The sequence below is a fragment of the Heloderma suspectum genome, chromosome 3 (genome assembly GCF_057233095.1).
Source record: "Heloderma suspectum isolate Gila_16-S chromosome 3, 16-S_ref, whole genome shotgun sequence".
Taxonomy (NCBI): Eukaryota; Metazoa; Chordata; class Lepidosauria; order Squamata; family Helodermatidae; genus Heloderma; species Heloderma suspectum.
The window spans coordinates 76551366-76578191 of record NC_139460.1 but is presented as its reverse complement, the minus strand read 5'-3'; the positions used below and the strand labels follow the sequence as shown (position 1 = coordinate 76578191).

At 39.8% G+C, this 26826-nt stretch overlaps 1 protein-coding gene across 4 annotated transcripts in view; it reads right to left on the bottom strand.

The window, feature by feature from the left end:
- Positions 1-786: 786 nt before the first annotated feature.
- Positions 787-26826, bottom strand: part of LOC146349810 (coxsackievirus and adenovirus receptor homolog) — an 80932-nt gene continuing 54892 nt past the window's right edge. For 2 of the 4 annotated variants that reach the window (XM_084843531.1, XM_084843529.1), the window contains exons 4-8: positions 21759-21911; positions 20755-20877; positions 20528-20666; positions 16359-16542; positions 787-4516 (exon numbers count right to left, since the gene is read on the bottom strand). In XM_084843531.1, coding sequence (XP_084699657.1) covers positions 4475-4516; positions 16359-16542; positions 20528-20666; positions 20755-20877; positions 21759-21911 — 641 coding nt within the window. In that variant the 3' untranslated portion in view covers positions 787-4474. Of the gene's footprint in view, positions 4517-12209; positions 16543-20527; positions 20667-20754; positions 20878-21758; positions 21912-26826 lie in introns of those variants that run through there. The other 2 variants (XM_084843530.1, XM_084843528.1) reach the window with 1 other exon arrangement.

The window sequence follows — 26826 nt, the reverse complement described above, 5'->3', positions numbered from 1 at the left end:
CTGGACTGTTGTATCGGTATCTACTGGAGAGTTGCTCTTTAGACAGTGGCTAAATGGCCAGAGGATATCTTGTTTTCCCGGAACCGACCTCAGAGCCCGCTTGCAAGAGGAGCGCGGAGCAGCTGACAAGGGGCATGTCTAGGGGCATTCCGGGGCAGGCAGAAATGCCTGCACAACAAATCCAACATGTCATACAGCAGCCTCCTTCCCCGCTCAGCCCTCCCGCAGCTAGACAGCCGCGATCAGCTGTCTAGCCGAAAATGCAGGGCAGGAGAAGTGTGGATGGAACAATCCCCTCTGTGCTTCTCCTGCCCTGCATTGGATAGGTGGTCGCCCTCGAGTTCGGAGGTGGCTGCCTATCAGGATAGGCTTGCACCCTAAGTGTGTGTGCGTGCACGCATATGTTCGTGGACGTACAATTAACCGCAAACATGAGATTCAATAGCAATTTCTGCATGAGCTGTGATCAAAATTGCTCCATTTTTCAGTTGCATGAGTGATCTTTGTTTTAATTCCTTTAAGTAACCTTGTATTTATTTAGACATCTTTGGTTTTAGTGCATTTTGTTCCTAAAAATCTCTCCAGATTATGGCAGAGATCTTCATACCTCTTAATTCAGAGCAGTTCAATCAACTTCAAGAGAGCTATTTCCAAACAAAAGGTTTAAGGATCGCAGACTTCCTGAACATGCACATTTTCAGTGGATGAATCATCCTGCACACAGAAAGAGATAATCCTTGGTAATACGCTACCCCTTTCTGCTTGAAAGAGCACTATACACCATTTGAACAAAAAATGAGCAGCTCCCAGTTTAATTTTATACAGCAGAATGAAAGAATATTACATTAGTTCACTTAGCAATCTATCTCAAGAAAACTGAGGTTTAGAGATAACAGCAATTATCCGAACAGGAGGTTTAAGATGTGAATATCTTTCTTAATGCTTTACACATGGCATTAAATATTCAGTTATATTTTACATTGGGGGGGTCAACATCTGGCCCTCCAGCTGTTTTGTCTCCATCATCCCTAGCCAGCATAGCCAACAGTGCGGGATGATGGAAGCTGTAGGCCAAAAGATCTGGAGGGCCACTAGTTGCTCTCCTCTGTTTTACACACTATAAATTTAGATCAAATCTTGCTTGTTCTCCTGCAAGCAGTGGAGGCTGGTGGCTCTGATTTCAGTGGGGCTGTGCATCCACTCTGGGTTTCAGCCAGAACCAGTCAGAACTCTAAAGGAGAGCTAGTCAATCTCCTGAACCTATTTTGGGGATAGAGCGCAGCACTTTGGATAGCTCCTTTACAGTTCTGGCTGGTTCTGACTGAAACCCAGAGTGGATGCACAGCCCCACCAACATCAGAGCCACCAGTCTCCACTGCCTGCAAGTCAAACAAAACCCAATGGTTTAAAGAGTTGCCTGTACCCTAGGTGGGTATAGTTTCGCCTCTCAGTTTCCTTATCAGCCAAATATAAGGTCTCAGTTTTTATGTGAAGAGATGGTGACCATGTCAGTGGTTGTATTTATCCTGATATTTTTAGAATAAAAATAGCTGACCACCACAAAACATCATTTTGACTTTTTAAAATTGCTTTTACAGTCAAAAAATCGGCCCAAAGTCTATTTGAGTGCACTGATCTAGAGTCAGCATTGTAATATTTAAAGTGCCATGCTAATGAACACATCCTAAATATTCTTACTGATGTTCCTTTCTGTAACACCCACATCTAGCCATTTTGTGACATTGTACCAGTGTACATCATAGCCTATTCCATGCATCTATTGGTTAAAGTAGTAAATTTTAGGGTCAAGTCATTTCTGATGCTGTCAAACCAGTTTCATCTTTGAGTAAGAACCACTATTATGAGGCACAAATGCTCTATGCCAAGCAGTGTACTCTCTATTCCACACAGCAGGGATCATACCAATATCTGCCTATTTTTATTTCTATCCTCTCCCAACATAAAGCTTCAGGGAAGCATCAGTATACTGTAAAACACACACATATAGGCTGTTAACTCCCCTGCCCCACTGCAGTTCATCAATCGCCTAGATTTTAATTAAGTTAACTGTAAAACAAATCTGCATATTGGGTGAAATCCAATGAAGTAGTTTTACCAATGGTACTGCTTTCATCAGCAGAACCAGGAGAGGGATGATTCCCCCTCCGCCCTGCAGCTCCTAGGCACCCACAAAATCTGCTTCAGAGGGCTGGGGGACCCTTGGGAGCAGATCTTCAGGGGGGCTTCTGCGGGGCCAAAAGAAGGGGAAGGAAATCCTGTTACGGACGCAGCAATACTGGATTCTGCCCATTGCCAACACCACTATCAGTGCCTTTTGGTGATATTGAAGGAAGGACATATAAAGGATGAGGTACCTTGTAAGTATAAACAGAAGGAAAAGCTATGCTACAGTTAGTTTTCAATAACTTTCTGGTATTCTCTACTAAGGTAGCAGAAGAGCCAAAATAGCGTAAAAGAAGGGGGAGGGGACACTTAAAATCTCAGTATAATTGAAGATTCAAGTTTAAAAGAGCTGAAAGATTTTAGCTAAGTACTGTCAGCTCCAGTTGCCTAGCACAACAGCGGGTCTCTTTTTCAGAAAAGTTTGAAAGTCTAATTGCAGTTAACGGGTAGTATGTCATTCAGCAAATTCAAACAGCATAGTGGAGCTCTGCCTAAACTTTCCGTCGTGTAAGCAGTTGTGCAAGCGTAATATGCAACCAGTTGTACAACCACTTGTGCGAATGAAACTTTAGCTGGACTCTCCTCTTGTGCATAATTTGAAACCTAGTTTCTGCTAGCACATACATTCTGTGCTTGCAGAATGACACAACTGGATACTGCCCAACGTCTCTCTGACCTGTCAACTTTATAAAATGTATGCAGTGGCATTAGAATGGCTTAAGGGTAGTATCTGATGTTAGTCCTACAGAGAGTGGACCCACTGAAATGAATGGTACTTATTAGTCATGACTAACTTAAGTCTCATTTATTTCAATCAGTCTACTCTAAGTAGGGCTAATACTGGCATACTGCCCTAAGTTTATACTAGGAGGTATGGGAACTTCCATTTTATATTATCTATAATGGAGTTCTTTCCCCAACGTAGGCCAATATCTGGTGCATGATGCTCATTTAAATGCTGTTATGGGCTGGATGAGGGCTAAAACTGAAACCTAATCCAGGCAAGACAGAATTTATGCTGACATTAGTTCTACCCGTCCTAGGGCCAAAACAGATATTATTTTAACTGTGTGTCTAGCAACAATGTCTTTTCATTTTTACTCTAAAGTAGGCACAGGCCCCCGATTCAGATCTTAAAAGCCCCCCTTGACACATGGGTCCTGATCCAGATTGGGAGGGCCACTGCATCTGCTGTAGAGTAAAAATGGGGGGGAAACGACATAGCTGCTAGACACACATTTAAAGTAATGTCTGCTTTGGCCATTAGACAGGTTATATTCCTGTAGAGGACAAGATGCCCAGCCTAGAAGTTTTTTGGGACTGGGCACTGCTACTGGATTCTTAGCGGTGCCTTTTATCCGTCTCTGCTGGGAAATCAGCTATGACCACTTCTCCTGGACAAGGATTTTAGTGGTCTCCGTTACCCACGTGTTAGTATCCTCCTCTATTTACTACTACAGTGTTTGTCCTATGTGAGGCTGCTTTGCAAAATAGTTCAGAAGCTACGGGATGCTGTGGCTCACTTTCTGACAAGATTGTGGGGTGCACATTACTTAATTGTACTGGCTTTCTATTTGCTTCAAAGCCCAAATGAAAGTGCTGGTAGATAATGTACCTGCAGCAGTAACTAGGTATATTACAAACAACCGTAGAACATAACTCTTAACATTTTAATAATTAAACACCTGTGTAAATTATAGAAACCAATGGACCATAAAATATACTTTTACGTTTACACTTCCAACTTATTAGGATCATCATGTATATATAACTTACTGTATCTTCATATAAAATTTTATTAAGTGTATCTGTAAGATTTACAAGGCAGTGTTTTGAAAAATTCATGTTTATATAAAAAATAATTTTCATAAAATTAAAAAGACAGCACCAAAACATGCAGTATGAAAGGCACATTGTTTCAAGCATACTAATTCATTGCTAAGTGTAATTTAAAATTATACCTTGTATGCAATTAAATGAAATTAAATTAACGGAGTACCAAAACTGCAAGCTACATTATTTATTATATGTTAATCTTTTGAATCTGTATGTCTATCCAGTGCTGATACTACCTTCATATTTTCACACATTTTCATGTCTAGTATTCTTTAAAGGGAAGTAATAGTTAAACAGTGCATTTGTAAACATTTGAGAGGTAAACCACTACCTATAATAACTCTAGTCTACTTTACCAACTTCTCTGTAGACTCTAAAAGACAGTAACAAAACATACAATACTTCATTTGCTCCGTAACTTGAAAGTCATGATATAAATGCTGTTTCTTCAAGTTTATACCACTGTTACGTCACCCATCCTGCATGCGTTGTCATACTACAATAGAAAAAATATTAACAATCAATAAAGAGTTTTAATATATTAAACAGAAATTTTATTGTTATACAACCATTGGCCTTAACCAAGGAAAATGCATTTTAACAGGACAAACTCCAGAATTAATCTGTTTTCCCCCCAAATTTTCCTAATTTTCCTAGCAGGAGTGAAATTTGTCATGCGTATTGTAACGTAAGGGTCATAATCTCTCAACAGCAGACAAAGTTTAACAATATCAGGAAAATAATAGTATTAGTTTAACAGATATTCCAAGAATATTTCCATGGGATCTCTATAACCAGGACAGTACAGAACACAGTGGACAATGTCCTCTATTTCTCTTGTATCCCAGAACCATTGATTTGTGGGAATTTCATTATATCTACCCTCAAACCAAGCAGAGGACTGGAATCTCAATGCTGTAAAAACACAGCCAGACCAGAGTTATCCTTAAACAAGTTAAACCAGAAAGAGCTTCTAGCTTATCTGGGGTTGTTGTTTTTAATCCAGCTCTACAGCAGCCATGGTTATTCTGGTTTTGATCTGATCCTTATTTAAGGGTACATGGGACACTTCATAGCCCAAACAAAATCAAAACCAGTTACCCATAACCATTTCTTCCAAAAAAATATTGTTTCATGAGCCTACGGTTATCCATGCTCACAGGTCTGAACCAAACACTTACTAACATCATATCTATCCTAGCTGTAAGTGAAATAAAAGCTCAATTCTGCTCTCAGCATAGAAGCAGGAACATCTGTTGGGAATTTCAATAAAGATCTTATAAAATTGTTTTGAACCCACTTGAGTATGATGTTTCAAATTCCCTAAATTTCTGCCCCATCACTCATCTGGCTAATTGTCTTTCCTGCAAAAGCCTTTATCACTGTGAGGACCAAATTCCTCCTTCTGTCCACTGAGATTTTAAAAACGCTTGTGATGACCCAATAGCATTTAATCTTGCGGCCTCTACATGAGATTTCCAAGTAAGTGTCCTATAAACAAAATCCCCCAATATCTGAAACTCTTAACTTGTTCTATGATATGGCCATCCAATCTCCATACATGTCTCGATGTTTTTTTGCCAAAAAAAGAGACCTCTGTCTATTAGTAATTGGTAGTTTTTCAGTCTCACAAATTTCTCTATCCCTCCACCCCCATCCTCATCCAATAATAGCCAGATCATCTGCGTACAATAAAGCTGCAATTTTCTTTTCAGCAATTATCGGGGGGAAAGTAAATCCCCTGCAATATTATTTATATAAGAATTTAAAAGAAAAGGAGCCAGGTTAGTTGACTGCTGTACCCAAGACAAAGTAATTAACAATCATGAGTGTTGCTTATTCTTTAATCTATTGATTTTCTCCTGTTTGAATGGTAGTTTTTAAAGATAAGTCTCAGGGGTTCTTTTCAAACCCTGGAATTTGAACTGGAATATAAACCATTAAGATTCATCTGAACACTTCTGAAGTGTAAATTGTTGTGGGCTGGATATACCAATGCTTAACTCAAAATGTGAATTAATGGGGATAACCTAATGGGGCGCTTATGCCCCCACTGACTCTCTTACACTCCACCAATCTTGTTGCGCAAGCAGCCCCTGCTGCTTGCACAATGGTGATTATTTAGGTCTTCTAGGGCAACCCGAAGGAAGCGGAAACACTTGTTTCTGGGAGTAAGGAGCTTGCATAAGGGAGGTCCACTGATCTGCCTCCTTCCTGAAACAACTTATTTCCGCTCATTTGGGGGCTTCCCCAAGGAAGCACTAAATCTCCCTTGTATAAAACACTGGCTCCCACTTGCAAAATGGAATTGGCTGGACCCATCACTTGCAGAAGGGGATTGGTGGGACAGAAAGGAATCGGCAGGGGTTTAAACATGCCATTGGATTCCACACATAGGAATTTAGGTTTTGTGAATGACCTAGGACCCATTTTCACTCTCCCAATGAAGCCAGTTCAACTTATTCAAAAGGGAGAGGACACGTAGTTGTATGATCCCTTCATATGCTGTCACACAGCTCCAGATACACTGTTGGGTGAAGTCTTCCACTAGTGCTGATGCAACAAATTTGCAGAACAGTGATAATGAGCAACTCGCCCACTCACACTTCACTGGATCCAACCCAAACTCTACCAACATACAGTCACTCAGTTCAAAACTAGTTTGCATCCTTAATGTTCCTGTTTTCACTATGGGCCTTGCTTTACCCATGCAGAATTTAACTAACATCTGAGCTTAATCAGGAAAATTAAAAGCAGGAAAAGCTAAGATGGAAGAAACCAAATGTAAAAAGTGATAGAAATTTAACAAATAAATGCTAGATAAGAACAAAATAACAAAAACCAACAGTCATGTTTATTTGATAATAAGCTACACTTCTTCCGCATAGTTAAGCATGCAAAAATATGTACAAAGCTTTCCAAGGACCTGAATGTTACAAGTATTCAGTAACTTTCACCATTAAAAAGACAAGTACTGGAAACAAATTAAACAGAATGCCCTGATTAGCTTGATTTGGGTTTATTAACAAACTACCTGATACATGGAATTTTATCCTGTGAGATTTTCTCAGTCAACAAAACCACCTCTTTCCCTTTTAAATAGAAAATAAGGAAGAGTTTATATCTTAAGTTTTTGTATATTTTTTATGATCAGAATGTGTAATTTTCTCGTAACAGAACTGTTTTACTTTTCCTGCTTACAAAGATTCTTTTCATCCAATACATTAAGACCTGTTCCATGGATTTCTATCTTCCTAGAAGGGCAGTGGACCAAGAAACATCATCTCCAAGTGCCTTGAATTTGGCTTTTTTTAAAAAAAAAAACACTGAACGGACATGTCAGTTACTTATTCTTATATATCTTGGATGTCTTTTATGACTACTGGTGCTACAGGTGAATCAGGAGAATGACAGATCCGATCCTGTATAAAGCGGTCATGTACCTTATTTCACAGAGTGAAATTTTAGATGTTTGGCTTGCATTATGCCTTCAACCAACCTAGTCGTCCTTACAGCAATGGTGAGGTAAGATCCATGGTGATTTTACTTCTATTTTCCATAAATATTCTTTCATTCCACTTCTACGTTATGGGAAGAATTGCATGCCAGAACTATTTCACAATTTAACATTTGGAAATAATTATTACTCAGAGTATTTGATGAACTAAGGATCCTATATATTCAAGATGTACATGTTTCCTAACTTAGCTATTAAGATTTTATATGAAGTCCACAAGGGATGGAAGAGAAATAAAACTTAGTTGAATAGAACTAATGAAGTTTTTAATTGGATCAGTTTGCATGATCTACCTCCTAAAAACTCAAAATAAACCTTTATCATCACAACAGATAAAATATTTGAGGTAGTCTATTATGAATTAACAAGGCAAACACTTCCTAAATCCAAACCATTAGGAGTGGCATAGAATGCCTCAAGAATAGGGTATGACGGGGTGGGGAATTTGTGGCCCTGCAGATGATTGGAGCTGGAGTCCAACATCTGGAGACCACAGGTTGCCCATCCCTGTCCTATTCCAAATTGTGCGACAAGGAAGTATGTATTTTCTTTCTCTGTCGTGAAAGTTATAGAAAGTACACCTGTAGTATCATAAAAATATAAACACAAAAACTGCCACATTTTGGATGAGTTAGCAGATGCATACGTTCCTTATAACAGGATGGCAATACCATGCCTGAATAATGCAATTCAAGACATGTTAGTAACATAAGGACTTTATGTATTTGCCAAACACTTCGTAATTGTTATGTGCTTACGTTTTTAGGGTGATATTACAGGTGTATTTTCTGTCTCGACAAGAAAACACTGAACGATGCTATAATAAATGGAGTTGGAAAGTGACTGATGCTGTAGAGGTGGAAAACAGTTTTACAAGGTTATGGATCCTTTGCTTTAAGAAGCCTTATGCCAAAGCCCATTGAAGAGAAATCTTTCCAAGTTCATGGAAGTCAAAAGCTATCAAAATGAAAATCATGGTTGTATATATGAAGTTGCTGTGAATAACCTGAGGCTGTCATGATTTTAAGAAAAGTGTACTAAGACTGGAACAAGTTGTATCAAGGCAATTTATTCTCCGGGACCCATTTAGTCCCAGGACCTGAACATCTGCATTGGTGGAGCTGCTCTTCAGTGCTGATAACATTGTAGTTTTGTTTGTTATACTGATGCAGCAGTTAGTCCTCTGCATCTTGCACGCTTTTGCTAGCTCTTCAGGTCTTGCAGCAGTGGGTTTGCATAAACATGGCAACTCCTACTGATGGGATGATAGCCCAAGTAGAGTCAGCTGTTGCCAACAGTGACAAATCTTATAAAAACCAGAGAACTAATTCCAATTACAAACATATGTCTACGTTCCATCCATGTAAGATTACACAAGAACGCCAGGAAGAGCTGTATATAAAAACAAACCAGTAGAACAATTCTGAGTCACAACTATATAGGCAACCTACTTTGCTGCCTATTGGGACGTTGTTTAGGGACGCTTAACCCATTCCCAACGTTTCAGACCCTAAGCAGAATTATTATTATGAGGCAATAACCATTGTTTTTAATATACTTTTTTGCATTTTAAATGTTGAATATATCTAAAGATTCACTTTGCTGTGAATCTCACTCTCTGCAATATTCCCACCTCTCTTAAACCTGAAATGGCACCTTTGCTTCTAAGTAGTATTTAAAAGACCTATTTAATACATGAAATGCAAAAATCCAAAGTGATTAAAGTAGTCAGGGATGTGTGTCATACATCTGTATTTTTCACACATTTTAAGAAGACAATTAAGTAAATAGCTAGCACACACTTTAAGTTTTTACGAAAAATCTATTTTAAAGCAGTTTCTTTTCCTCCTTTAAAATAGTAAATTACCAATAATTACAATCTATCAAAATCATTCTACAACTCTTAAAGCTGTGTTTCTATCCAGCACTGAACAGACAACATTTACTACAATGAAGAAATACATACTTTATCTCAGAGGTCAAATGTCTGGTTAATATTTTATTTAGGCCATGCCATTCTAAAAGCGGGTACATGTCAGCTTGTATTTTTATAAATTAAGCAGCAGAACCTATTTCTTTTTGTTTTTGCAAGATTGTTTTACAGAGTTACTCCCAGCTCTCAGCATGAAACACCCTTTGTGATATTGGAGATTATACTCAGAAGTAGAACAAACAAGGAGAAGTTAACAAATTCTGGTTTTAAACATTAGTTTAAACCTCAATCAAGATACCTCTCAGTGAGTCCAAAATAACTTCTATTAGCAACATAGGAAGCTGCCTTATACCAGGTCAGACTATAGGTCCATCAAGTCCAGTGTTGTCTACTCTAACTGGAAATGGCTCTCCAGGGTCTCAAGCAGAGGAGTTTTCTATCACCTGCTACCAGATTATTTTTTTAACTGGAGATAGCAGTGATTGAATATGGGAGCTTCTGCATGCAAAATGTGTGTTCCATCACTAAGCTAGCTGTTAGAAGAACATATTCAATACCCTCTCACATATTTTCTAGTATAATGTAAGAGAATCAGAGGTAGCCTCAAAAATAGAAGTGCTGCCTGAATGTACACCACTGATTAATATTTGCTCTAATTGGCAGATTCATCAGGCTAATATTAAAGTTCGCTGCTCAAATCTTTATTATTCCACTTCCTATACCTGCATCCCCCAACCTGGTGCACTCCTGATCTGTTGGGACTACAAATCCCACCATCTCCAGCCAACATGACCAGTGACTGAGGATCATGGGAGCTGTAATCCAACACATCTGAAGGGCACCAGGTTGGGGAAGTCTTGCCCTATACTGTTCAAACCTTTTAAAAATTGCATATAAATCAAATCAAACTATTCCTTTAACTCACTTGTATTTCTTAGAATTGTTTTATATCAAATGTTTTGTTCATAGAATGTACATAGAATAGTTTACAAATTTGTTCATGTGTCCCCAAATTACTGTACTTTTAGAGTCTGTAATCTGTGCTTTTGCAAAGTCTGATTGTGCAACAGAGTTATGTGATTTGGGCATGTGAGCATCTACCCTGTAGCTCAGAACTAAAAGAGAACTGATAATCACCCTGGTATCAATCACAAAACATGAAAGAAATCAAAGCAGTAAACTGTTCTCTGCAAAAGAATATCTGTTTATATTCTTTGGCCACACTAAGGGCCAGAATTCCTTCTATTTCACTTTTTGCTCCCTTAACTCCTTATCATTTAGAGTAACTTAAAGAATGCCAGGATTTTCCTTTGATTCATCTATCCTAAGGCCCAGAGGTTTAGCACTGCTTTCTCAGGAGCCTGTTTTGCCCTAATTGTACTTAGGGAGCAAGTTGAGCGGCTCTAACACTACACAATAAGCACTACTTTCCTCACATCTATACTCCTTTCTACAGAATGCTTCCATCTATTCCTTTGGACAATACATGATAAAAAATAGTCCACAACAGCTTCCTTAAGACTGAAAAAAATCCTACTGAATTTTGGTACATACAAATAAGGTCAAACTGTTAATTTTGGCTACCCTGCCAAATGTTTAGTCACTTTTAATTCTCTGAGTTACATGAAGAAATAGAAATTAACAAGATTTATGTATGCCAGTCTTCATTAATGGAGGAGACGTTTATGTTTGATAATGCACTTGGTGCAATGCTGTCAAAAATCCACAAACACAAAGCTGAATATAAGCATGAATTAACAAATTAACAAATATGCTTCTACAAGTCATCTTTATGAATGTTTACATGTCTACAGTGCCACACATGCTATGTGTAGATCCTGAGGGTCATGAGATTTCTACTTTGATTTTAAGAATACATGAAATACATTTAATCCAAATTTAAAGGTATTTGAATTAACATGGTAAAACATGAAGGATACAACTAACATACGTCAACTAAGGCTTGGGTATATTCAGAGATATGAATACTCAGAGGAAAAAGAAAATCTCAAAAACTAAGTCAAGTTAGGTGTGTTGTTGTTTCCCTTTCGAGCTAAACACAGGCTGAAAACAAAGTTCCACATACAGTCGTCAGACATGATTGTAGCATGATTTCTGTTGCTTTCATTATGTTCTGAGCTCAAGAGAAGTGGAAGGATCAATTCCTCCATCTCTATGCTCCAATTCTACATGGGGGTGGAGTGGGGAGGGGATAAATTTTGATTCCCTGCTTCAGCTTCCCTTGGACACAGCAGCCTTCTTTAAAGCCATACTACAGAGAGGGAACTGGGGGAGCAGCTGCATTCACCTTCTAGAAACGGTACATCAGTGTAGCTGATGGCAGTACCATTTCGCATCTAACTTCTGGTTTAACGTCTGCTGGGTTAGAATACTTCTGCAGAAAAGATTGTGACTACCAACTATAGATTGGTATCTATCATCCTCACATAAATTATACATTAACTGTTAATTATACAATAATAAATGTATAAACTGCCTGCTTCCAGTTTACTGTGTATTGTTTATGTACCATCCCTGCCCACCCAAGTATTGGGAACTGTTCTAGGTTTCTGTGGTAATTTTGCCCATTTTATTTTCTTTGATTTAGTCAGCTTTATTAAGGAACAAGCAGAAAATGATGAATAACCATGATTAATATTCAGAACAATTTATCCTTTCAAAATCACTTTCAGGACAAGTAGGAAAACACACAGAGACACTGCAGCAGAATATCAAAGTAATTGTTTTCACTAATAACTTTATTTGAAGTAGTACACAAGTTATGAAACTACAGCAGTTTGTACATGTCCTACAAATTTCAGTGCTTGTAATACAAAAATCTGAAAAAGCAAACTGCATTCGTTACCAAATCTAAACCCTATGACGGTGCCTCATGAATGTCCTGTGTTATTACTCCAATTGCTGAGTTTTAAAAATCTCTAATAACAAACACAACGTACAAAGGTCCAAGTGATATGAGGTTTTTATTCCCTTGTCTCTAAAGAAATGCATCGATCTTGGTGACAAAAATATTCCACATGCCAAGGAAAAAAAAACTCTTCCTAAGCCCTACAATACAGACATTACCTCCACACAGTGATGAGGCACAAACCCAAGGAGATGCTTTTAAAGTTTAACTGCCTGTTACTTAAATGAATGCAGTGTTTGTATGAAATGTCCACTTTTGAAAAAGAATTCCATTTTAAAAAATCATGAACATCAATAAAAGGAAAAAAATGTTATAAGGCCATGTCAGTCTAGGTACTGTTAAGTATCTATATACTTAAATGTTGCTCACGCTAGATTCTAACTTTTGTTTAAAAGCCACAAATACATTTCATAATGACCATAATTTTTTATTTAAAACTAAAAGATGTATATTAAAATTAATATATGAAACTGATAGGTATACACTATCTTGCAGATGGAGCCAATTTATATACTTAACTGCTTGCTGCCTTAAGGGAGAGTTTGGCTTAAGTATTATCGCAATAGGAAGCCTTTATCACCACTAAGGGATGCTTAAGTTCAGCTACCTTTCTCCATCTTGCAACTAGATGCCATTAACTTTTCTTATTAAACCACTGACTTCATCCAATGCCTATTTTAAGAAGGCTACACCAATTCTAACATATAGGAGAAACAACTTACCATTAAGGATACCCCTTACATATGAGCTTCCCCACATCCCTCAACAACTGGTTGTGCAGTTGTTGTACCTCTCCATGGATCAACACCATCACCACAACTATGAACTGAAGCCACAGCAATGCACCCAGGTGGCAGAGTGGTATAATAATGCATTGATCACCCTCCAACCATTGGTCGGGGGTGGGGTGTGTGTGTGCTGAGCAATGCATACTGCCATCCAAGGCCACATCCTTTCTTGTTTCCACAGCCTAAGATGGCCCCCTTCTCCTACTTAGTGGGGTGTCAAAGCAGTACCAGCAGGTGGGGCACATACAGCCTAAAGAAAATCTTTCAGTTTTACCAAAAAGTGACATTTTGGGATCTTAACAAGTTTGTAAGAGGAGTGTCCTTCAGACTAGTGTTTTAATCATTCAGTAGGGTCTAGAAGTGAAGTGTTTGGAGCAGAGTCTGTCCCAAGACAGTTCTTACTTCAACTATATAGATCTGCTGTGTTAGTTCCTCCACAATCTCCATGCAGTTTTATAAACAAGCAGATATTGTCAAGGTTCCAAAGCCTAAGAGCTATGTTCTGAATGCACATCATGCTACCCTTCATTCTGCCCATTTATTATTTTTATATGAGGTGACAAGTTATTAAACATGCAGAAATTCTTCTGACTGCTATGCTAGTACACAATTATGCATTCTGACCATTTAAACTACAAGTATAGAATACTGGGACAATGCTACATGGCTACACTTAACATTCATCAACTGTGCAACAGAGCAGTTTAAATTATGTTCAATGAGAGCCAATCTTACTTTTTAGGCTAGCCTTCCCCAACTTGATGTCCTCCAGATGTTTTAGACCACAACTCCCAGGATTTCTGACCATAGTCCATTCTGGTTGGGGCTGATGGGAGTTGTAGTCCAAAACATCGGAAGGGCACCGGACTGGGGACGTCTACAGCTTAAGCATTTGCAGCAGAATTTTGGGTTGTACCACTTCAGAGTTCAGGCATATTCCCACATAAAATGTATGTAGTAAATTTGCACACAATGGACAGAGGTTTAAGGCAGACCCCTCCTGGATATCTAACACTAGATATTAATATCTAACACTAGATATCTTAAGTACCAGAATGTATGTTTTTTTTAAAAAAAACAACAACAGTGGCTCTACTATGTTAAATATTCAAAAGAGGTTACCTTTCACACTGCATGTTTAATTTTATTATATTCTTTATTAATCTATTTTCAAAAGCAGCCAACAACAAGTTAAAGTCCTAATCATCCATCTGTCTTGTGCACTGGTGGAGATGAACAAGTTTCATACAGAATAGTATCAAGCCCAATTAAGGTAGTATAGACAAAGCAACAATACAGGACATTATGAAGTCACTTAAGCAACATCCAAAACTTTGGCAGGAAAAATTAAACATCAAGTAAGAAGGAATAAAGTCACAGTGGTGTGCTGAAAACTATACCTTCATCTTCTAGCACCATTAAGAAAAGCAAAGTCAGGCACCAGGATATTTTATAGTTGAAACTTAACTTACAATCAGGTGTAAAGTTTATTGAAAAGGCACAGATGAAAAAAAAGGATCTTAGATCCAACAGCATCAGGTAACCTAAAACAATATATGAAGACTATTTACATACTTAAGATTTGGTTCAGTATCTAAACCTAGCAATAATTCTGCATAATTGACCGGATGTGAAGTTGTGTAACACTGCCTGTTCTAGTAAGAGAAAATATCAGATCTAGCTAACTTTAGAAAAACAAAGATATTTACAGCATAGGTTTTCAAGCAATGTTTTCATAGTTACACACACAAACACACACACTTCTTCAGACCAGAAGAGCAGACAATGCAGACATTGTACTTTACTAAGATGAGAGAAAATTATACATTAATAAAGTTTATTGCAATGGCAGTTTAAGTATTAAGTTGAAATTTTAAAAGTGACACAGGGTAGGAGGGAAATTACACTTTTGTACTAATTCACTGCAAACAACTTTCTAGTAAGTCATCTGGTTATAACAAGGACAGATAAATCCTAAGCCTAAATTGAACTGACTTACATAGCCTTCCAGATTTTTCTTCCTTATTTTGCAATTAAAATTGTTTACTATCACAAATGAGTAGAATTATTTTTTTAAATGTTATCCGCAAGTATTGGAAATAGTAATTGAGGATACCAATATTACAAGAACACCGAGGGACAAAGTTGTTATTCCACCCTTCTCAGTTCATACGAAATGGTGGTTACCACAACATATTAAATATCCCAAGCACACACTTGTCCTAGTATTGTTATAAATCAAAGCCCAAATTCAGACTCCCTGTCCTAAGTGGGCAAATTTGTACAGACGTCAGAGCATCTGAAACAGCAATTTCAAAAAGACAAACATGCTCAGGAAATGCCAAGAGTTAATTTAGGAATATCACTTTAGGCCTTCTTTCTCTTTTCCATTTTTTTCTCCAATGAACAGTTAAACATACCTATGTTCTTTATTTCGTGAAAACACTGACAACATTATATATCCAGATAGAAAGAAGTTTATGCTCATAGAATAAGCAGCACAGTATAACCCTAGTGGATTGCCTGCATAGCCATAGTAAATTAGTGTTATCCTACAAGAGAAAGACCACTGGTAGAACATGGTTACATAATTAAGCTTAAAATCCACTGAGCTGATTCTGCCTAACTGTATATGACAATTCATTTAAAAACTTCAAATTTGTTGAGAAAAATAATCCAGAATCTATATTTCAAGAATTCAAGTCCATGTTTTCAGGCTTTTACACAAAACATTTCACACTTTAACAGATGTCAAATATATTTCATTCACTCCAAAAATGCAAAGACAAACACATCATGTCATACAGTTCAGTATCTCCTAATGTCAAAAATTCAAACCTAAATGTTTATTTAACAACCCATATGGGATTTAAATATTGCCAGCGTTTCATGTCTAGTCACAGATGACAATGTTTTCTTCAAAAGATTCAGTTTTCAGTGTACGTGGTCAAAAATTAACACAAAGCTGGTAAACCAAGCACACTTCTTGTTGCTCAAGATCAATTCTGTGTATATTTAAATGTGTAGAACTGGAACAAGTTAATCATCAATGCTGGTACTGAACTGTAGAAAGTATAAATGAATGACATACTATACTATTGAACCATCTTTGCTTTGTGCTGGAATCATCACAGGAATAGCTCCCATTCTACTTAGATTAGGTGCAGCTACCTTTGGTGGTTCAAAGGTTGGGTTTTGAGAAGGACGTTCAAAGTCTTCACTCGGTACTTTGTTGTATTGAGTCTTGGCATACCCATCCATATTGGAAGGAGACATTGAACCCAGAGATGACCGATTGCTCCCTATATAGCTCCGGGCCGTTGAAGCACGACTCTTTGGAGGGGGAACATCTTCTCTGAAAAATCAATCATAATTAAGAGTTTTCTTCAGAGTTTTTTTTTTTTAAATCCCACTTAGTACCATTTCTTTCAATGTAATGTTACCCCAAGTACTGTGCTCAGAATTCTTCTATGTGTCAAAAACTCTAGATCAGGGGTGCAGAACCTCTTTCAGCCTGAGGGACGAATTCCATTTAAGAGAAGCCCTTGGAAGCTGTATTCTAATGGTGGGTGGGGCCAAAAGCAAAAGGGGCAGGGCTAAAGGCAAAAGGGGTGGCCCTCAAAATACCCACTTATTTTAACTTAAAGCTCTTACTACCAGTAACAAATCCTTGGGAGAGGCACTTCAACCTTTTAGAATGTGGAAACCTGCACAAAAGGTGGGAAATCACTGAACTATTTATAGTTGAGGGAACAGGGATGGGGCCAGGGAAAGGGGCATGTCCATCTGGGGAACCCCAAAGGGCCAGATTTGGCACCCAAGCCTGAGATTCTGCACCCCTGTTCCAGGTGGTATTCTTACAGCCATGCTAGCAATGCTTGCTGAAGAGGGGAAGCAGCTTGTCTCCTTCCCACCCCTTTAACAAGGGGAGATTTGCACTGCGGCTCTGGATGGAGGGGGAGGGAGAATGAACAACCTTCCAAGTCTTAAAGGGAGACAAAAAGTGACAACACAGCCAATAATTCTGTGGACAAGAGGCAAGGTAGCATTGTTTCTGTTCACTTCTGTTTTTTAAAAGCACCCGACTTTATATTTTTAGAATTACATGAGCATTCCCATGGTAAAGTGATACAGTGCTCATCATCTAGATGTGTAAAAAGAAATTTAAAAATGGATGTGGCCATGGGGAAGAAGCCATGTCCTTTGGCACTAGTAATACTGCAGAATACCGCAGGCACTATCCAGCAGGTGGCCATGGTATACGGCGCACACTGTTCACACTTCACTTGCTATCACAACTACCTGGAGGGGGGGAAAACTGATTCCTCCAGTGACAAAATTATTGCTGTTTGAGTGCTGGGAGAGCATGACATCCCTGCAACTGCAGCACTCCCTTCAGTGCTTGGACTATGAGGAAAAGGAAATGAAATTCACAAATCCCACCTCCTGCCTTACTCCCACCAGTTTTAGGTCCTCCCATTGGTCCTCGTAAGCCATTCCCCTACCTCTCTTGCTACAAGCTGCTGTACAAATGTCCTACACATATCTATATTTTCAGTGCTGGTGTGTAATCTTATCAATGGTGCCTGTTACCAAAACAAAAGAACCCAGCCTGCAACAATAACCATTTTTCCCCTTTGTTCTGTCTATCCTTGTAAAAGGTGGAGTCTAGAAAGGGAATTCCCCATGTAACAGATGAGTAAGCGGAGGGAATGACTGGCAGCTGAGACCAGCATGAAATCTTGGGTAGAGCTAGTGGCAGTTGGAGAAGGTCAGTTAGAAGGAAAACAGGAACAGTTAAGGAGAAGTCAGGAAAGGAGGGTTAGGATGGACAGAGATAATGAAAGGAATTGTGGGCCAGAGGTAGTTAGGTTCATCAGTGAGTAGAATAAGAGGCAGGGGGAGGGAGAGAAGCTACAGAAAGCAGAGACCAAGTTTTTAGAACTATCAGAACTATCAGTTTTTGTTCTGAACGTTGAGCTGTCAAATAATTATGTTTATACTTTTAAATAACTATGTTCTAGTCATGGTAGATTTGAAGATGGGCATATCTCATGCCACATGCTAAGTATATAAAGAGGAGAGTCCTACTGCTCTCTCTAAATCAGTAGGTGGTGGCAGCTGGTGTTTTGGGGAGTCCAGGGAAAACGTATGGACTCAGTGACCTCTAGGGACCACGGCCCTATAGGGGACCCCATTACAGCCCCTGAGAAGGGGTAACAACTGAAATAAAAGGACGGACGGTGATTGGTGGATTACTCTTTTCACTAATCAAAATCCCCTTGACCAATGAAATCTTTGCACCAGTCTGCCTTCATGTTGTGGCAAACTAAGATCTATAGGGATCTCGTCTTGTTCTGGGCTGGAACCTATGCACCTGCCAGCTCCTTAATTCCATAAATACGTTTTCATGAGTTTCTTCATTGCTTTCATGTCCTCTTTATCAACCTGCACAAAGCAAAGAGCATTTACAAAGCAAAGAGCAATATTACTAAACATTTCTTCTGCAGCAGACTTCTGTCCCTGAAGAGGAAGAATCCAGCCCTTTGTGTGGCTCCTGATGGCCATCTGAGTTGCACTTTTATCAATCACCTCCTGATTTTGGTGCCAGAATTCTTTCGGATCCTGACACTGCCTCAAACGTAAGTTCTAAATTATTTAGCAAAGCACACTTGGCTAGAAAATTCCTTCTGCTAAGATATTTTGGGACCCTGGGGGTGTAACACAAGTCTCTAATAAACAAGAGGAAATATTTGATTAAACCAAATGTATGAGGGGGTAGAGAGAGAGGGAAAGGAAAGAAGGCAGCTAGCTAAAGAGAGATCCTGCCTGAGGACATAGAGCAATGGAGAGCCGGAGACCATACTGCCAGGGACACATCATGTGGAGATGCAGGCAGGACCCCTGCCATAGTTTCCTGTAAATTTGAGCACTTATGTCCTTGAAGGAAAACAGTTGGACCTATCCCAAAATGCTAAATCTACATATTTACAAATCATTATCCATAGCAAATGATAGTTTAGGAAATAATGACAATTCCTAAATCTGCAGTGTAATTCATTTAAAGTATGCAAGCATTTCTATGTTTGAAAGCAATACATATTTATATGTTCCATCCAATGGTGATCTTGTTTTGTCTGGACTGGGATTTTGTTTGTTTAGCCTTGAACTTTATTCATAGGTCTACTACAATTTTATGAGCTACTTTGGGGACTAGTCGAAACATTAATCTCCTAACAGTGCAACCCTATACCCAATTACCTGGGAGTAATCCCCATTGAAGCTGGACTATAAGGAAGGCTGAGCGCCGAAGAATTGATGCTTTCGAACTGTGGTGCTGGAGAAGACTCTTATGAGTCCCTTGGACTTCAAGGAGGTCAAATCAGTCAATCCTAAAGGAAATCAACCCTGACTGCTCATTGGAAGGACAGATACTGAAGCTGAAGCTCAAATATTTTGGCCACCTAATGCGAAGAGAAAACTCCCTGGAAAAGACCCTGATGCTGGGAAAGATTGAAGGCAAAAGGAGAAAGGGATGGCAGAGGATGAGATGGCTAGATAGCATCACCGATGCAATGAATATGAATTTGAGCACACTCCGGGAAAGAGCGGAGGACAGGAAGGCCTGGCGTGCTATGGTCCATGGGGTCACGAAGAGTCGGACACGACTTAACGACTGAACAACAATCCCCATTGTCTAAGTAGACATGTATAAGATTGCACTGTAAATAAAGTTTAAATACCAGGTGCTTGAACAGGTAACAGAGGAAGAATGGTCCAACTCTCAACAACTGCCTCTCAAGGACAGTCCCCTAGAGAACAACTCTGGAGCATACACTGAATAGCCTATTTCTTTTTTAGTAATATACATAACACTTTTTTGTTCTTCTTTCCACAACATATGGATTTTAGTGTTTTTAAGCTTTACATGTCTTCGGTGTATTAGTAAATATATTTCAGTTATTGTTTAAAATGAATTGGATTCAATGTTGGCCATCTGCCAGCAGAATATGCAAAACTGATTTACCTTCCCATTGGCAGTCCCCACATGCCCCAAATCTGGTCCAGAGAGTTGGAAGACCCTCCAGAGCAGATCTGGGGGCATGCAGGGGCTGGAAGGAGATGGGAAAGCAAAGTCTTGTTACATGAGAAGATGTCCACTTGTGCAATGTTGGATTTAATTCATTGTTTAAGCAACTCTGAGATTTCAAATTGGAAAATGGAGAGAAAAACAAAATTATGAGTAGACCCCATTTCATGCCAGCTGACTAAACCATGCACATTTGTCTAAGCATTTTTAAAATTTGAGATCATATCCTCAGTTATTTAGAATGACACACCTGATATCATGATGTACTTCTTTTTCATATTTTTTCTCTCTTCGTTTTTTGCAGCCACAGAAGATGAAAAAAGCCAGTAACAAGAGAGCCAGAAGAGTCCCTATAACAGCTCCGGCAATTGTACCAGCTCTATTCACAGCTAAAACACATTAAACAAGTTATATGAGGTTGCAGAAGCTAATTTTGGCAATGGAAAATCCTTAGCTGACTTAATTGCTAATACTTACGAGGGGTGACATTCAGCACAAGAAAACATTCATCTGTGCCAACTCTATTTGAAGCCACACATTTGTATGTGCCGGAGTAAACCTGAGAAGCATTTTTCATTGAAAGATCTCCTGTACCTGTATCTGCAAATATCAAAGAAATCTGTTAGAATTTTGCGCACACACAAAAAGATTTGTAGGATCAATAAACCACTTATGTTATTGCAAGTTTAACTTTGGCTGTCATTTTGCATATTATTTACACAGAACTTGATTAACAGTTAAGATGCTAACAGGGACATATCTGCTACTGGTGTTTAGTATAGGGTTCCTTGACAGAACGTAATCCAATTTCTGCCAATGTGTCTGAATAACCACTATCATCTCCACATCCTTAACTCATCCATTTGATTTGGGATCCCCCAACATGTCTAGACGAACATGTAGCATCATAAGAAAAAAAATAAATACAATGCTACCCATGCCAATATGCTTTGCTTGCAGGAAAAAGAGAAAACACTGTTGTTTTTATTTTGGTATATACGCACGTCAGACACTCCATTCTTCCTGCTTGTCACAACTGCCTAGTCTCCCAAATCAAATATCAAACCACAGTTATTGCTGTTGCACATTCTTCTTCACTCTTTTTGACTGGCTTGCTTCTAAATGGTGAATGATTAAACATTCCAAAATGAACACTCCTGAATGAAAACCTTTCAACAGACTATGGGCGGGGGTGGGGGCAGGGAGTAGAAGAGCTATAACTATAGCCTCTATTTTGTTTTCAAATCCCAGGGCTTCCTAAATGCCAAGTTTTAGGAAGTTTGTACTGCCTACAAAGCTTCAAGTCTAAGGAAATAGACTTTGGGAAAGTCTTTGGATACCATACGGTTAAGAATAGCAGAATAGTTTTATTGTATCTTTAGTAAAGCTGCACTTGAAGTTAGTTTAGCATTTGAAGGTAGAACGGTGTACACATTCATGCTCTTATCTGCGAGAAAGACAGCAATAATGCATAATCATACTTGATGATGTGGCTGGAAGTTCTTCAGTACCAGTAGTTTTTGCCCAAAAGTAGTTTATAACCGGAGAGCCCTCCTGCGATTTACATTTCAGAGTAAGATCCCTTCCAATCTCCTGTGGACCTTCGACGTAGCATTTAGTCTTCGTGGGCTTTTCTAATAAAGGAATATTAATGTACTATGAATGAAAAATCTTCATATACAACCACTGACAGCTCTGTCCAAATATACAGATATTTGGTCAGGAAATCTAGAACTCCATCTGTAACAGGAACTAGGAATATCGATTATTATATGATTGTATTTTCCATTGTGTAGATATTACTTTTGTTTTGCTTGTATGTTTAATCTGTTTTTGTAGTGTATAAGTTTTGTTGATATTAAAAGTTGTGGAAGAATATGAATAAAAATTATCAATATAAAAAAAAATCTAAGGGCTCATTAATTGGCATTCACATCCATAGCAGCCATTGCAGACACAACGGTCTTTTCTTGTCTTGTAGATTTCATCAGTTCTCCTACAAACAACGATCTTCTCCAGTGACAATGTGAGACCAACTCCAGACCCATTTCTTGGTATTATAACATATTTTGCCCATCTACTAATTGGTACCCTGCCAGACATTGCTTAGAAATGTAATAGAGTAACGGTCACGGTGATCTTTAATCTGAAGAATAGCATGTAAAAGACCATCTCTACCAACAGAAATAACCCCGAAAATATATAATGGAACTGATTGCAATACCATCTATCTGTTTATAATGCCATGAATGATATATGTGGGAATCACAGTGGCATACTCTAACATCTATGATCTTCCCCACCTTCTGGAAGACACATGGGATCATTAGTTCAAGCCTACCAAGAAATTTTAATGAATAAATAAAAAGAAATATGTCTTATCTATTCGTAGGTATCTTACTGTTGGGTGAGCAACACAGAATGAACCAAGTAAGAAATGTAGGAATATGTAGGAATATGTATCCAGAAGGTATTTGATGTAGGACTATGACTTCCTTGACCAGACTATGTCATGGGCCACATTCACACATCATGCTAAGCCACCCTATGAATTAGCTACACAGTGTGGATTGTTCAGAGAACAATCAGTACACCCGAGAGATTATCAGGTTTGCCGTAGCTTCTTCTCCCATTCCTTCCCCCACAGTCCTCCAGCACGTATCCCAGCGGCAGAACCGATCTTGTCTCTTCACCCCAGCCCACACCCACTTCAATCGCTACCCTTTTCGGACCCACCTTCTTTTGCAGTGCTTTGGAAGTACGCAAATGTGTTCACAGTATTTTTAATAATGGGGGGGGGGGGCCTTCGCAAGCACACACTTATAGCTGTCCAGTATGTTGAGTCTTGCCTGGTCAATTTCCTTGTATGTTTCAGCTGTCAATGGGAGAGTCAAAGTGAGTAACATACAAGGAAATGGGCAAGATGAGGCTGCATATAGGCTAATTTGCACACAGTTGCAAAGGATTGGGGAGAAGTAACAGTTAGAAGGAGGAAGCATGCAGTAGTGCAATTCAGAAGTTCCGAAAATGGGGAAAAAAGGAGAATGGAGTAAGTGAACCAAAATGGGGATGGACTTACCCAATGGATCACCCCCTTGGCAATATGATTCTCTGGCTTTTAAGTATTAAACTGATAATTCTCAGTGTCCTCCACCTTTTCAGCACTGCTCCAGGTCTCCAGCTAATCCCAAAAGGGGAGATATTAACCCCCACACACAAGCAACCACTTTTTATACCTCCCTCTCAAAGCAATTACTGCTCAGGTTACTTCAGCTGCCATTCTCCCTCATCCCTTCTCAGCATCAGGATGATTTTTTTCCTTTCCTGTAGGAATCCTGAAGTAGGGACACCAGAATTTTTTAATTTTTTTTTTTAATTCCACTCCTTCGCAAATGCAACACTACTGTAGGAGAGAAAGCAGGGATTAAATTGACAAGAACATTGAAGCCTGCTGGTGAACTGTAAGTGAATAAATTAATGGGGGATGGGGAAGGAAGATGGACCCTGTTGACATGTAACCCAAGACAGAGGGAGAAAGGGGCAAACAGGAATTTAAAAGTAGCAGTTAGCTCCTGTTGGTCAATGAGAGGAGGGCCTGGCAAACTTAGTAATGCAAAACCTGGTCTTTGTTGCTGTTACACAGCAAAATACTACAGCTGCTGTTTGTGGCAATCACGATTGTTGACTCCTGCAGATATGCATTCATGATGGACTCCAGGTGATGCGACTTCAATTCAATTGCCTAACTACTGAATTCCTTTACTTCCCCTTCCCAGTTTAGTTGAAAATGTGTAAATACAAGAAGTTTTACAGCTTATATGCATTTTCCTCAGAGTATTTTTAAGCACGTAAGGTACATATATTTGACCAAGCTATCTTTGAACCACAGTACAAAAGTTAAAATAAAAACCTTCTCTTACACCCTAGTTAATCTTATCGCACCTTAAATCACCTAGAACAATCTCTCTTCACCAGACAAGATACACTCTGTGTGATACAACACAGAGCCTGCTGGTATTGAATTATGGCGCCACCCCTCGGGTGAGAAATGGAAGGGAAGAGTTAGGTGTACATTCCAGGTTAGAGATGTGATGTTGGGCTTGATTGTGTTTTATTCCGCTGAACGTTGCTGAGTTTGACACCTTTTCTGAGACAAACTCAGCATTGTGTGTACAGGAGAGGCAATAACAGTGGTGGGGGCCATGGGGAAGATATGGTACTGGCAGAGCAAAAAGTGAAAGGAGAAAGGAGGGCAGGTATTTTACACCTATTCAGCCTTCTGGTTGCCCTGTCAGCCCAGGTACCTTGGGGAGCGGGCCAAGCCACCCACAGAATCTTTGCCTGCTCCTTTGCAATGCCAGGTCAGTCCAGAATAAGATCACAACCATCCATAATTTAATCTTGGATGAAAAGGCTGACCTGGTATGCATTACGGAGACTTGGCTGGGGGAGATAAGCGGGCCTGTATGATTACAGCTTCTCCCAGTCGGGTACTCCGTCGTAAGGAGAAGTGGACAGGGAGGCAGCGTAGCAGTTGTCCAGAAAGATAACATCCCCCTGACCAGACTCAATGTGAAGGAACTTGCTAACACTGAGCGTGTATACCTCGGTCTTGGGACTAGGACAGATTGGGGATTCTGTTAGTGTACCAGCCACCCTGCTACCTAAAACAGTCCCTAACTGAGCTCACAGAGCTAGTCTTGGAGCTGGTGTTGGAGTCACCCAGGCTTTTAGTCCTCAACATTCCCCTCGGGTCCAGCTTGCCAGGTGTAGCTCAGGAGTTCATGGCAACCATGACAACCATGAGCCTGTCCCAGGTGGTCAAGGGGCCAACACATGAAGCTGGCCACATGCTCAATTTGATCTTTTGCTCCCATCAGGAGAATGATCCATCGGTGGAGGTTCTGTCTCCACGCTGTCATGGACGGATCACTGTCTGGTAAGGGCTGCTATCACGGCTACTACCCACTTCCGCAGGGGTGGAGGGCCAATTAAGATGGTCTGCTCCCGACGCCTGGTGGATCCGTTGTGATTCCAAAATGCCTTGGGAGATTTCTTGGCTTGTGCCAACACCAACCCTGTAGAGTCCCTGGTCTCTGCATGGAATGAAGATCTGACCAGCGCTATTGACACAGTCACTCTTGGATGTCCTTTCCTACCCACTTCCAAACAAGCTCCATGGTTTACAGAAGAACTGAGGAGCTGAAGCAGCAAGGATGACAACTAGAATGCCAATGGCAAAAAACTCGACTTGAATCTGACAAGACACATCGTAGGGATCATTCGAAGACCTATGAGGTGGCGATATGTGCAGCAGAGAGCTTTCTACTCTACACATATCACATCCACAAACTCGCACCCAGCTGAACTGTTCAGGGGGTTAGAGAGCTGAGTCACCCCCCCCCATCTGACCTTAAGAGCCTTTGGTAGTTCGCTGTGACGCCTTTAACGAGTTTTTCGTGGGTAAAATCTCTCAGATACAAGCCAAATTGGATGCTGTCATGGGGACAGAAATCAACGGGGGTTTCCAGCAACTCTGCTTGCATGATTAACCTGGATCATTTTCAGCTTGTGACTCCTGATGTGGACAAGCTGCTTGGCTTGGTCAAAAAGACAACTTGCCCTCTCGATCCCTGCCCATCCTGGCTTGTAGTCCAGGGATGGGAGACAGTAAAGCAATTTTTGTTGAATATTATTAATGCCTCCCCAAGGGAAGGTAATTTGCCATCATGTTTGAAAGAAGCAATTGTTAGACTCCCTCTGAAGAAGCCTTCCCTTAACCCCTTAAGACTTCACTAATTATAGGCCAGTAAGCAATTTACCATTTTTGGACAAGGTAATCAAGAAGGCGGTGTCCATTCAACTTCAAGCAGTCCTGGATGAAATTGATTATCTGGACCCATTTCAAACCGGCTTCAGAGCAGGATATGGAGTTGAGACTGCCATAATCACCTCGGTGGATGATCTTAGCTTGGGAATCAATAGGGAGAGTGCAACCCTGTTGATTCTTTTGGATCTCTCAGCGGCATACGATACCATAGACCATGCTTCTGGATCGAGTGAAGGGGTTGGGGGCACTGCTCTGCAGTGGTTCCGCTCCTTTCTCTCAGGACGGTTCTAGATGGTGTCACTCAGGGATAGTCGTTCCTCAAAAAAGGAACTATTATGTGGAGTCCCTCAGGGCTCCATTCTATCCCCGATGCTGTTCAATATCTACATGAAACCACTGGGAGAGGTCATCAGGAGGTTTGGGGCTGAGTGTTATCAGTATGCTGATGACACCCAAATGTATTGCTCCTTAACATCTTTATCCAAGGAAGGTATGAATCCTCAGAATGACTGCCTGAAGTTGGTAATGGGCTGGATGAGGGAAAACAAGCTGAAGTTGAATCCAGGCAAGGCAGAGGTGCTCATCGTGAAGGCTCCTAATTCAGGTATTGAGGTATGTCAGCCAGTTCTGAACAGGGCTGCACTCCCCCTGAAGGAGTAAGTTTATAGCTTCGGGGTGCTTCTTGACCCAACTCTGCTCCTGGCAATCCAGGTGGAGGC